Source organism: Eimeria necatrix, genomic scaffold (assembly GCF_000499385.1).
Source record: "Eimeria necatrix Houghton genomic scaffold, Enh_scaff828, whole genome shotgun sequence".
Lineage (NCBI taxonomy): Eukaryota > Apicomplexa > Conoidasida > Eucoccidiorida > Eimeriidae > Eimeria > Eimeria necatrix.
This window is the reverse complement of record NW_013654638.1, coordinates 1-12,481: the sequence shown is the minus strand read 5'-3', so window position 1 is coordinate 12,481 and position 12,481 is coordinate 1. Positions and strand designations below refer to the sequence as shown.

Below are 12,481 nucleotides of genomic sequence, written 5' to 3'. Positions count from 1 at the left end.
TGTTCCGCGGCGTTTTTTCCGCGAACTCGGAGCTGCTGCGGCTCGGGAGTGCATGCACGACATTTGGGGCTGGCTGAGGGGAGCTGGGGGCTGAGGAGGTTGCGGGATCGCGGGGTGGTTGCTGCTGCTGCTGCTGCGGGCGCGGGCTGCTGCGGGGCGGGCGGCTCGCGCTGCAGCAGCTGTGCGGAGGCCGCCAGGCCCGCTGCAGCGGCGGAGGCGGAGGGACTTGGGAGCGAAGATGGCGCGGGAGGAGCGGCGGGGGCGGGAGCGGGAGCGGGAGGCCCCGAAGCCGGAGAAGCCGCGGGAGCGGGAGCGCGAGCGGGAGCGCGAGCGAGACCGTGAGCGCCCGCGCGAGAGGGAGAGGGAGCGCGAGCGCCCGCGGGACCGGGAGAAGCCGCGGGAGCCGCGCGAGCGAGAGAGAGAGCGCGAGCGCGAGCGCGAGCGACGCAGCAGCGAGCGCTTCCGCCCCCCCCGCGAGCCCTTCCCCCGTCGCTCGCGCAGCAGAGACCGAGACCGAGACAGAGACAGAGACAGAGACCGAGACAGAGACAGAGACAGAGACAGAGACAGAGACAGAGACAGAGACAGAGACAGGGGGGGTCCTTTCCACCGGCGCAGCACTTGGCGGTCGGAGGGGCGGAAGGCTTACCGGTTTGACTCTCCGCCGCGTCTGGGGGAGAGCGAGGAGCCGAGCGCAGCAGCAGCAGCAGCAGCAGCAGCAGCAGCAGCAGCAGGCCTGGCCTCAGTGCCCGGCGCGGCCGCAGCACTCAGCGGCGTGCTGGGCGCCTCCCCAGCGGCCCCACTAACCCCCGCCGCCGCCGCCGCCGCCGCCGCCGCAGCAGCAGCGCCGGGCCTGGCCCTGGGAGCTGCTGCTGCTGCTGCAGCGCCAGCAGCAGCAGCAGCAGGCCTGCTGCAGCTGGACCCCGCAGCAACAAAAGCAGCGCGAGAACTCTACATAGGAAATCTCCCCCCCAACGTCGAAGTCCCGCAGCTGCTGGAATTCCTCAACGCCGCAATGGCCGCTGTCGGCGGCGGGCTGCTGCCGGGGCCCCCCGCAGTGAAGGCCTGGCGCAGCAGCGACGGCCACTACGCCTTCGTGGAGTTCAGAACTATGGAAGAGGCCTCGAATGCGATGCAGCTGAATGGCCTGAGTTGTTTGGGCTTTAACTTGCGGATAGGCCGGCCGAAGACTTACCCGCTGGAGCTGCAGCAGGTGGTGCCTGCGCCGACGATTCCGCTGCTGCACCCTGCTGCTGCAGTGGCCACGGCCATTGTGAACCAGATCCAGCAGCAGCAGCAGCAGCAGCAGCAGCTGCTGCTCGCAGACACCAACGCCGTCCCGCTCAACCCCAAGGCCGCCCTCGAGGCCGCGCAGGCAGCAGCCAGGGCCGCACAAAACGCCAACGGCGCAGACGGTCCGCTGCTGCTGTGCTGCTGCTGCTGCTGCTGTTGCGCTGCTGCTGCTGCTGCTGCTGTGCTGCTGCTGCTGTTTCCAAGTGCTTTTTCTGTTCTGTTGCTTTCTTCAGGGCCGCCGCAAACCGACAAGCTTTGCGTCTTGGGGCTCCCGGCCTCTATGTCGGAGGAGAAGGTGAGAACTGGCAATTGAAAACAAACAAAAGAAGGAAACCATCCACTTATTCATCCAAAGCTTCCTCTCTTCCTCCTGCTGCTGCTGCTGCTGCTGCTGCTGTTGCATGCGGGGGTGCGCTACGCGTTTACTGCGCCGCAAGAATGCATTGTTTTTCGCGTCTGTGCAGATGCATCGTTTCCTCAGCAATGCGGCCTGAAGAGTTCATTTGTGTTTGCCATTTTGCTTTTTTATTTGAACAGCAGCAGCAGCAGCAAAGAGTTTTTGTTTTCATTTCGTTTTCATTTCTGTTCTGCTTTCTGCGCCTTCCAGATTCGGCAGCTGGTTGAAACTTTCGGTCCGCTGAAGTCCTTTGACATTCTCAAGAAGGACACCGACGAGACACAGGTAATCAACAAAGAAAAACAGAAAAACAACAAAAGAAAACAAAAATTAACTCCGATTCCATTCAGTACCACCAGTGCTAAGTGAAGGCTGCGGATGCGGCGTGCTGGGGTGTATGTACACCTCAGCTTGCCGCGTCCGCAGGCGATCCTCTCACTTCGGCTTTCGCTCCACTTCCGTTCGATCTTCAACGAAATGACTGCGAAAAGTGGAAATATTTGCATTAATTGTTGCATTTTTGGACTTGTTTCTGCGTTTCGGCTTCCGCAGCTGGTGTGCGTGATCGAGTACACGGACCCGGACTCGCAGCAGCAGGCCATGGAGATTCTGCACACGAATTCGCCCTACCGAGTGGTGACAGCCGAAAACGCCATCAATGAAGGAGCAGTTTCATCTTTTTTGAAAGACAAAATCTCCGTCGCAGGCACTGAAAAGGCCCCCCCGCTGCTGCGGCCTCAGGTCTGCACGAGGGTCCTCGTGCTGCACAACATCGTCACTCCTCAGGAGGTAAAGCCCCACTCCAAACCCTAATCTAAACCCTAAATCGTGGTTTGCGCCCCTCTAAACCCTCGCGCTTCCTTCAACCAGAAACGCCCCAGCAATTGGCTCTTCCCACAGCCCGCCCATTTCCTTTGGTGCACATATAATATATAATTATATATAGTATATATATATCTATTATATATATTGTATATAATGCATATTATGCATAATATATATTATATAATTTATATATAATATATATTATATATACTACATATTGTATAAATAATATATATATATATATTGCATATTTATTATATATTGTATATATAAATAGTTCAGTGTGTCTTATAATATCAAGTGTGTATATATATGCAAACATATATGCCTGAAAATAAGAATAGGGAAAGTGGAGAAAAAAACAACTTTTAAAAATTTTAAAGTTCGCTTTAAAATTTGGGGAATTTCGAATTTCCTTTTTGAGGGAGTGGCGGTTTTGTCTTCAAGCCGTTTGCGTGCACCTGCTGCTGCTGCTGCTGCTGCTGCTGCTGCTGCTGCTGCTGCTGCTGCTGCTGCGCTGCAGCTGCAAGACGACGAAGAGTACTCGGATATTGTCGAAGACATTCGGCTGGAGTGCGAAGAGTGCGGGGGGAGAGTGGTGGACGTCCAGGTGCCTCGGATTTGCAAAGATCCTTGTGTGGATCCGCGGCACTTGCACGAGGAGTGTGGGGTGAGCGATCCCGCGAGCGACGGCGCGAGCGATCCCGCGAGCGATGGCGCGAGCGGCCCCGCGAGCGGCCCCAAGCCCGAGTCGCCGCCGCACAAAGTCAAGAGGGAGGAGGGAGACGGCAGCAGCAGCAGCAGCAACCAGCAGCAGCAGCAGGACGCCGCGAAAGACGAGCCCCTCAAGGCGCCCAAAAAGGAAGACACAGCAGCAGCAGCAGCAGCAGCAGCAGCAGCAGATGAGGAAAGCGAAGTGACTGAACAAATGGTGATGGATGCAATTCAAGGAAAGACAAAAGTCCTTCCCCCTATGGTCGGCTACGCCTACGTCGCCTTCATAGACTGCGAGGCCTCGGCGAGCGCAAGAAAGGTGCGCTGCTGCTGCTGCTGCTGCTGCTGCTGCTGCTGCTGCTCGTGTAGCTGCTGCTGCTGCTGCTGCTCGTGCTGCTGCTGCTGCTGCTCGTGTTGCTGCAGCGTGCTGCTGCTGCGTGTGTCGCTGCTGCTGCTGCTGCTGCTGCTCTTGTTGCGGCCGCTCGCTGCTGCTGCTGCTGCTGCTGCTGCTGCTGCTGCTGCTGCTGGCCGTTGTGAAGAAGGGTTTGCTGCGAGGCTGCTGCTGCAGGCGCTGAACGGCCGCAAGTTCAACGGGCGAGTGGTGGAAGCTCATTATTATTCGGAATTATTATTTTTGCGAAGAGACTTTTCTTCTCCTTCTCCGAACTTCCTCAAAGGCCACTCTTACCTCCACTCCCCCGCCCTCGCGGCCATTGTCAACAGCCTCAAGCAGGAGCTTAACGGCGAGAAGCAGCAGCAGCAGCAGCAGCAGCAGCAGCAGCAGTAGCTGCTGCTGCTGCTGCTGCGGGGAGCCCGCGGCTGCTGCTGGGGCGGCAGCAGGAGCGGAGCTGCGACCGAAGCTGCAGCCGCAACAAGCCAGGCGCGGCCGCAGCAGCTGCTGCAGCTGCTGCAGCAGCTGCTGCAGCAGCAGCAGCAGCAGCAGCTGCAGCAGGAGAGCAGCGTTAGGAAGCGGCGGACGCAGGCGCGAGTTGTATGCAGTAGCACTTAGTGCAATAAAGCCTAAGAGAGTCAAAGACAGAATAAATAAAAAATAAAAGATAAATAAATCCAAAGACAGAAATATATAAAGACTCTCAAATGTGCAAGAGCATATATATATACATCTCTGCTGGGGCTGCGGGGGGCACTGGCAGCAGCAGCAGCAGCAGCAGCAGCAGCAGCAGCAGCGCCTGCAGTGACCAGTGGTCCACCAGTGGTCCAGCAGTGGTCCACTGGCTTCTCCGCATTTCATTTGCTGCTGCTGCTCTTCATTTCCATTTGCTGCTTTGCTGCAGAGGCCCCAGCCAGTCTTCCCCGCTGCGGGGCCCAGCAGCCCCGCAGGCGGGGCCCCAGTGCATATATTCTCTACAGCTGTTTATATATATATAATATATATATAATATATATATATTATATTATTATATACATATTTAACATATATATATATATATACTTATATATATATATATATATTTATTCTTATATACGTACATATATATATAGACATATATATATACATGTATACATATAAATGTATATATATATAGATATATATGTATACATGTATATATATATATATATACATATATATATATATACATATATATATGTATATATATATATATATATATATATACATATATATATATGTATATATTATATATATTATATATGTATATAATATATATATATATGTATATATTATATATATTATATATTATATGCACTTTCGGCACGCGAAGGCGGCCTTGCTTATGTCCTTCGAGTAAACAGTGGAAGCGAAGAGGCGTTTGTGGAAAATCATCAAAAGAAAAAAGAAATAAAAATGTGGGCCAAGTTTTCAAATTGTAGTGGAGTTTTGCATTTGGGAGTGTTGTTTAGGAACAGACAACTCACTTGTTTCAATTTACTCTGTCCAACGCCTGCTGCTGCTGCTGCTGCTGCTGCTGCTGCTGCTGCTGCTGCTGCTGCTGCTGTTGCTGCTGCTGCTGCTGCTGCTGCTGCTGCTGCTGCTGTTGCTGCTGCTGCTGCTGCTGTTGCTGCTGCTGCTGCTGCTGTTGCTGCTGCTGCTGCTGCTGTTGCTGCTGCAGCTGCTGCTGCTGTTGCTGCTGCTGCTGCTGCTGCTGCTGCTGCTGCTCCTAGGCCTTCAGTTTTGTTTAGGTTCAATTCCAGTTCTGTCGGGGCAGCAGAGGGGCCCCAGGCGGCAGCCTGTTCGTTTAGAAAAGTTATTTGTGCAAAATAGAACTTTTAAATGAACAATTAATTCCTAAAATGAAAAAAAATAAATAATTAATTCATGAAATGAAACGCTAGAGGCGAAACGGGCGCAAACTGAACTGAGACTGGCTGCAGATACAGGGAAGCCGCAGCAAATGATCTGGCCCGACTTGAAGCGCCAAATAAACGCGAAAATGAATTGATTTATCTTTTCAATTAAATTTATAAATAATTAATTGAATTATCTTTTCAATTTAAATTATAAATAATCTGTTGCGCGGATAAATGTTGGGGAAATGCGGCGTGAATCACTCACGGCCGAACCGAGTGTCTTCCCGCGGGCCCAGTGGGCTGGGGCTTGTGAGTCTTTTCCCGCGAACTTCTTTTATTTGCATTAAATGCCAAATCTTTCAATTAATTACTTCAATTTAAATTCAAAAACGGAAACAAAAAAAGTCATTTCCGCGGCGAAGAACTCGAGGGTGTTCCCGCGCCGCCTCTCGGGTGTACGTACATACACCCGAAGCAGCGCTGGGATGTTTGCCGGGTTTCGCTCATGATCTGTTTTCAAATGCTTTTCAAATGATTTTATTTGCCATTTAAACATTTATTTCCACAAAAAGGGATGCTACCATGCGCAGAAAAGGAAGGTTGGGGGGGTGGCGTCTGCTTGGCTCGTTTTTCTTCGTTTTTGCATTTTCAACTTTTCCCATTTTCCTCTCAACTCATTTTTCAGCAGCATTCTTTGTAAAGGCTCCTTCGCGTTTTGCTGCTGAGTCCAGCAGCTGCAGGCCCGCCAATAGGGGCCCCCAAACTGTACCCTATTTGGGGCCCCCCAGCCTCTATAGGGGGCCCCCCGGCGGTCCTAGGGGCCCCATTTCCTTCCTGTCCCTTGCCTTTCCTGCTGCAGCAGCTGCTGCTGCCGCGTCAGCTGCTGCTGCTGCCCCTTCTGCAGCAGCGCAGAGCTCGCCGCAGCACAACTCAGCCACTTGGGGGGCCCCCAGGGGGGCCCCCCGGGGGGCCCCCAGGGGGGCCCCCTGGGGTCCCACGGCTTTGGGGGCCCTGGGGCGCTGGGGGGGCCCCCATAGAAGCTCCTTAAGTCATTTTGTGGCACTCAAGGATTTGCAGAGGCCCCCAGAGCTGCCAGGCCTCTCTGGGGCCCCCAGGGGGCCCCCAGCAGCAGCAGCAGCAGCAGCAGCAGCAGCAGCAGCAGCGGCTGCGAGGGGCCCCTGGAATCAGGTTTTGGCGCTGCAGGGCCCCAGAGAGGGGCCCCCCAGCCGGCTGTGGGCCTGGGGGGGCCCCCAGGGGCCCCCCTTGAACTCAAATGATTATCTCAACTTTGCTGAAGATGATTTTGAAGAAATAAAAAAAGAAAAAGAAAAAGAAAAAGTTTCCAAAGTTTGTCGAGCTGCTGCTGCTGCTTGTTATTTAATGCCACTCGCCGACACCATGCAGGTAAGCGTTGCTGCTGCTGCTGCTGCTGTTTGTGCTGCTGCTGCTGCTAGTGCTGCTGCTGCTGTTACTGCTGCTGCTGCTGCTGCTGCTGCTGTCCATCCCGTTGCTGCTTCTAGTCTCGTCGCGCTGCTGCTGCTCTTGCTGCCGTTGTGGCTCGCGCCGCTTCTGCTGCTGGAACTATACCAGTTCTGCTGCTGCTGCTGCTGCTGCTGCTGCTGCTGCTGCTGCTGTCTTTGTATCTGCTTCTGCGAAATAAAAGGCATGCATGCATGCATTTGTTGTGGCACTTATTTATGCAGTTCCCTCCACATTTGTGAATTGTTTTATCTAATTAATTTATTTTTTGACAAAACATTTATTATTTATTTATTTATTTATTATTTATTATTTATTTATTTATTTATTTATTTATTTATTTATTTATTTATTTATTTATTTTCAGGCTTTCCCCCCCCACCCTTCTTTGGGTTTGCTGTTTGGGCGTTTTGGAGGATTTGTAAATTTGTTTTCTTTCTTTTCTTCTTTTTTTATTTTGAAAAAAAAGATCATTAAAACTAATCCATTTGTTAAACACCACCTCATGACTGTGAGACTGCTGCTGCTGCTGCTGCGGCTGCTGCTGCTGCTGCTGCTGCTGCTGCTGGTGCGGACGGCTGAGGCGGTCGTGCTGCTTGTGGGACGGCTGCGGCTGCAGCAGCTGCTGCTGTGGTAGCTGCTGCTGTGGCAGCTGCTGCTGTAGCTGCTGCAATCATTGCTGCTGCTGTGCCGCTGTGCGCTGCTGCGGCCAATTCTACTGCTGCTGCTGCTGCTGCTGCTGCTGCTGCTGCTGCTGCTGCTGCTGCTGCTGCTGCTGCTGCTGCTGCTGCTGCACGACCTCCTGCTGCTGCTGCTGCTGCTGCTGCTGCTGCTGCTGCTGCTGCTGCTGCTGCTGCTGCTAGTGTTGTTGCTGCTGTTGCTGCAGTTGCTTCCTCTGCTCTTGGTTCTAACGCCGCTGCTGTACGCCACTTGCCGGCTCTTTCTGCTGCTGCTGCTGCTGTGCTGCTGCTGCTGCTGCGCTGCTGCTGCTGCTGCTGCTGCAGTGCTGCGACTGAACGCGCAGCAGCAGCAAAGTGAAGCGGCTTTGTTTGTTCCCGCAGGCTTCGCTGTTGTCTCTTTGCTGCTTCACTTTGTCCAACATTCAACACAAAGTTATTTCTTTTTTTTTAAATCGAAACGAAAGTTTATTTTCTTCTCTTTCTCTTTCTTCTTCTTTTTTCCTTTTGTCGCTGCTGGCCCAGGCCTTTGCTGCTGCACTTTCCGGAAAGTCCGTTTATTTGCCAAAGTCCAATTTCTTTTCTTTTTAAAAAATGAAATTCACTTTTTCCTTCCACTTCCAGTCCAGTGGATTCCTGTCCTCAGGTGTCTGTACACCCCAGTGAAGCAACTATTGCTTTTCTTTCTTTTCTTTTTTCTCCTTTTTTCTTTTCTTTTCTTTCTTTTCTTTCTTTTCTTTTTCTTCTTTTTTTCCCGTTCTTTTCTTTTCTTTTATTTAATTTTAATTTTAATTTTAAATTCGGATTTCATCTTCATCAAATGGTTCTTTGTGTTTCATCTTCTTGAATTTTTTTTGAGTTTTTTGCCCAAGACCTGCCTCAAGAGGCGGCGTTACATTTGTCGTTTGTTCCGTCTTTTATAAAATAAATAAAACTTAAATAAATAAATAAATAAATAATAAATAATAAATAAATAATAATAAGTAAATAAATAATAAATAAATAAATAAATAAATGTTTTTTATTTTTCAGTTTTGTCATTTTTATCTTTTCTGCACGCAGAGCCGCTTCGCTGCCGGTGCTGTCTGAGGCTGTGGCGCTTCATCTTGGGCCGGAGAACTACAGAGGCAATTAAATAAATAAATAAATAAATAAATAAATATGAATAAATAAATAAATAAATAAATAAATAAATGAAATAGATATTAAATGGCGAAAAAGGAAAAAAGAATGAATAGAATAGCAGCTGGCCTCGCAGATAAATGCAATTCTTGGCAAAGAACGAAAACCAAAAATGCCAACTAGCTGCTGCTGCAGCAGCAGCAAAATGCTGCAGCAACTGCAGCAGCAAAGTGCTGCTGCAGCAGCAGCAATATGCTGCAGCAGCTGCAGCAGCAGCAGCAGCAAGACAACCAATAAGAACTTCTCAAGAGAAATAATGAATTGCTTTTCTGTTGTGTACGTACACCGCAGCTCCAGCTGTAATCCCTTGCGAAGCAAAACAGAATAATGCAGCAGCAGCAGCAGCAGCAGCAGCAGCAGCAGCAGCAGCAGCGGACAAATAATAAGTAACTCTTTTTATATTTTTAAATAAATTAAATAAAGCAATAAAACAAATGCCATTTAGTCAGTTATTGCGAGAAGCAGTAACGAGGCCAAAAGAAGAAAAAAGTTTTTGTCTAAGAACCAAAAATGTCAATTTTTATATTATAAATGTTTGTCTAAAAACACAAGAAAAGTCCTTTTTTTAAAGAGATTCTTTTGTCTAAAAAACAACAAAGAAGACTCCTATTTAAAAGATCCTTTTGTTTTAAAAGGACAACAAAGAAGCCTTTTATTTAAAAGACCCTTTTGCCAAAGAGAACAACAAAAAAGCCTTTTATTTAAAGGATTCTTTTGTTTTAAAAGGACAACAAGAAAAGCTTTTTGTATAAAAGGACAACAAAAAAGCCCTTTTTTTAAAAGATCATTTTGTTTGAAGGAAAACAAAAAGAGCCTTTTATCAAAAAAAAACAAAGAAGTCCTTTAATATGAAAGGGCCAGCCTCTTGTGCATTATTTGAAAAAATGGATTTTCTGAAAGCCTTTTTGTCTTCGCCGAAAAAGCTTTTAGAAGTCTTCAGCGAGCACGTGTGTTGAATTAGAACTGCTTTAAAGAAAGAATGCAGCATTTGGAGTTTTGAATTTGATTTTGAATTCAAAACTTTCATGTTTCGAATTTAATTTAAATAATAAAGACTTTTGAAGCCTTCATGTTTCCAGCTATGACTCTGTGGTGTTTGTACACTGGAAAATTAAGTTGAAGCCACTCAATGCAGATCTTTTTCATTTTGAAGTTCAACAAGAAAGTCTTTTCAATTTGAAGTTCAACAAAATGTGAAAGGATAAATTCATGTTGAAGTGGCATTTGGCTTCTGTTTCAGTTGCTGAGCTGCTTTTGCAGCAGTAAAAAGTCCAAATAGTCAACAGAGGCGAACTACAAGAAATAATTTTTTGAAAAGAGAGAGAAATTGGAGAAAAATGCAAAATAAATAAATAATTAATTTTAAAAATCATTAATTTTTATTCTAGGAAGCTCAAAAAGCATAAACTTGTTGGATGAGGCCTCGAACAGCAAATGGAACACCAACGGTGTGCAAGAATTTCAGAAACTTGAATCTGCGCACTTTGTTGAAATTTTCGAGAATTTCGAAAAGTTAAATTATGCATTTTTTAATATTTATTTATCTACAGAGTTATATTTGCAATTCCTCTTGAAAAAAGAACTGCTTTCTCTCCGAGGCCGAGCAGTAGATACACCCGAACCTGCTGATCTCGAGAGATGCAAAACGAAGCCAACACAGCCAAACTGAACGAAAAAGCTTATATTAAACATTCAAATATTCAGAAATATTGTCAAAATATACTTAAATTCGAAATTAGAATGGAAAATTAGTTTAGTTTTGCCGAAGTTCAGAGAAAGCTAGCTCGCAGACACTGCAGAGCTTGGCAATCGACGGACTCGCGCGCAGCTGTCTCGGCCTTCGGCGCGGCTGCGTCTGCAGTAAAAGCAGAAAAGAAAAACAAAATTGAAAACATTTTTAAATAATTAAAAAGAATTTTTCTTCATTTGAAGTCAGCAGCTGAAGCAAACTCGAATTCGGGTTTGGTTCGCCGCCGCGGCCCTCCTCGGGAGCCCGCGGCAGTGGGAAGCTGCTTTCTTTTGCCTTTCTTTTCCTCAAATTAGTTGAATTAATGAATTTAATGGATTAATTTAATTAAATTAATCAAATTAACCAAATTAATTAATTAAACTGCGCTTTTCACCACTCAAAGAAGCAAAAAGTTGCCGAGAGAGCCCCTGCGAGGCCCTGCAGCGGTGACCTCGGCCAGCGGCTTCCGAGTGTCAGCACACTGCGCGGCCGGGGGCTGCAGCGTCTCAGAAAGATTTGAAGTTCGTTTTTCACTTTTTGAAATTCTCCAAACTTCATCAAACCAAAGCCCTGCGTCCCGAGGCCCCAGCGGCCACTACTAGTGCAGCAAGACTGCAGCAAACAGCAGCAAACTGCAGCAAACTGCAGCAAAATGATCGTCGGCTGCCCCAAAGAAATCAAGCCCCAGGAAGGCAGAGTGGGCCTCCTGCCCGCAGGGGCTGCCGAACTTGTCCGAAATAAACATAAAGTGATAATTCAAAAAGGGGCCGGCGAGTTGGCGGGGGCGCCGGACGCGGCGTACAGCGCGGCGGGGGCGGAGTTGGTGGAGGGCGCTGCTGAGGTCTTTGCGCGCGCGGATTTCGTGGTAAAGGTGAATTATTTTCAAAAATAAACTATTTTATAAACTATTTTATTTATTTTATTTTCATTTTCCTTCAAAACGAGCCGCTTTCCGCCGCTTTCCGCCGCCGCGGCCGCGAGCCGCGGGGTGTACGTACACCTGCGCAGCGCGCGCGCACGCCGCCGGCGGCGCGCGGGGGGCGATCTTCTTCATTTTGAGGGTTTTTGTTGGATTTTTTTCGAATTTTCGAAGCTAAAAAGGCTATTTTATCTAAATAAGGGACTTTGAGCTGCGGCTGCTGCGTCCAGGTGAAGGAGCCGCAGCGGGAGGAGTACCTGCTGCTGCGCGCGGGCCAAGTGGTCTTCTGCTGCTTCCACTTCGCCCGCAGCCGCAGCCTCACGCAAGCCATGCTGCAGTGCGAAGCTGTTTGCCTCGCCTACGAGACAGTGGAGGAGTTGCTGCTGCTGCAGCCCAAGTCCGAAGTGGCTGGCCGGCTGGCTGTCTTCGAGGGCCTCCACCACGACTTGCTTCGACTTCGCGCCATCGTGAGTCTCCAGCCTCCCTTTCCAGGCCTGCTGCTGCTGCTGCTGCTGCTGCTGCTGCTGGCTGTTCGCGTTTGCTGCTGCGCAGCTTTTGTTCGGCGCTTGCAGCTGCGAAAGCCGCAGCAGCAGCCGCAGCAGCAGCAGCAGCAGCAGCAGCAGCAGCGCCCGCCAGCAGCAAACAGTGCACTTCTCCTTTGCTGCTCGAGCCGCTTAGTTTCGCCAGAGCCCAGCGAGGCGCAGCAAACACTCCCCGTCCCTTTTGCTTCCAAGCTCGCACGCTGAAACGCCGCCGCTGCTGCTGCTGCTGCTGCTGCTGCTGCTGCTGCTGCTGCAGGACGACATATTGCCGCGGAACTGCACGACGCGTCACTTGACGGAGGAGTTGGCAGCCCCGAAACTGCTGCGAAAGGCGCACTTGAAACGCATGCAGCACTGCGGGGGGGCCGACAAGCCGGGGGCAGCCCCGGTGGCTTCCACAGCGGCGCTCGCGAGCGCCGCTGTGGAGGCCACCGGCACAGCGGCGCTCGCGAGCGG

General features: G+C 49.7%; 4 protein-coding genes across 4 annotated transcripts; 2 read left to right on the top strand and 2 right to left on the bottom strand.

Moving 5' to 3' along the window:
• Window positions 1-238: 238 nt before the first annotated feature.
• Window positions 239-4,016, top strand: ENH_00078320 (U2 small nuclear ribonucleoprotein auxiliary factor U2AF, putative; the record flags this gene model as incomplete). Its single annotated transcript, XM_013583128.1, has 6 exons — window positions 239-1,415; window positions 1,527-1,588; window positions 1,901-1,975; window positions 2,243-2,479; window positions 3,039-3,548; window positions 3,798-4,016. The coding sequence occupies 6 exons, from the start codon at window positions 239-241 to the stop codon at window positions 4,014-4,016; spliced, it is 2,280 nt and encodes a 759-aa protein (XP_013438582.1).
• Window positions 4,017-5,130: 1,114 nt separating this feature from the next.
• On the bottom strand, window positions 5,131-5,962 carry ENH_00078310 (hypothetical protein; the record flags this gene model as incomplete). Its single annotated transcript, XM_013583127.1, has 2 exons — window positions 5,131-5,367; window positions 5,957-5,962. 2 exons carry the CDS (start codon window positions 5,960-5,962, stop codon window positions 5,131-5,133), a joined length of 243 nt encoding a protein of 80 aa, XP_013438581.1.
• Window positions 5,963-7,479: 1,517 nt separating this feature from the next.
• Window positions 7,480-10,527, bottom strand: ENH_00078300 (hypothetical protein; the record flags this gene model as incomplete). The annotated part of the gene is made up of 2 exons (XM_013583126.1): window positions 7,480-7,988; window positions 10,458-10,527. The coding sequence occupies 2 exons, from the start codon at window positions 10,525-10,527 to the stop codon at window positions 7,480-7,482; spliced, it is 579 nt and encodes a 192-aa protein (XP_013438580.1).
• A 689-nt stretch (window positions 10,528-11,216) lies between these two features.
• On the top strand, window positions 11,217-12,229 carry ENH_00078290 (alanine dehydrogenase, putative; the record flags this gene model as incomplete). The annotated part of the gene is made up of 2 exons (XM_013583125.1): window positions 11,217-11,435; window positions 11,714-12,229. The coding sequence occupies 2 exons, from the start codon at window positions 11,217-11,219 to the stop codon at window positions 12,227-12,229; spliced, it is 735 nt and encodes a 244-aa protein (XP_013438579.1).
• Between the last annotated feature and the right edge of the window lie 252 nt (window positions 12,230-12,481).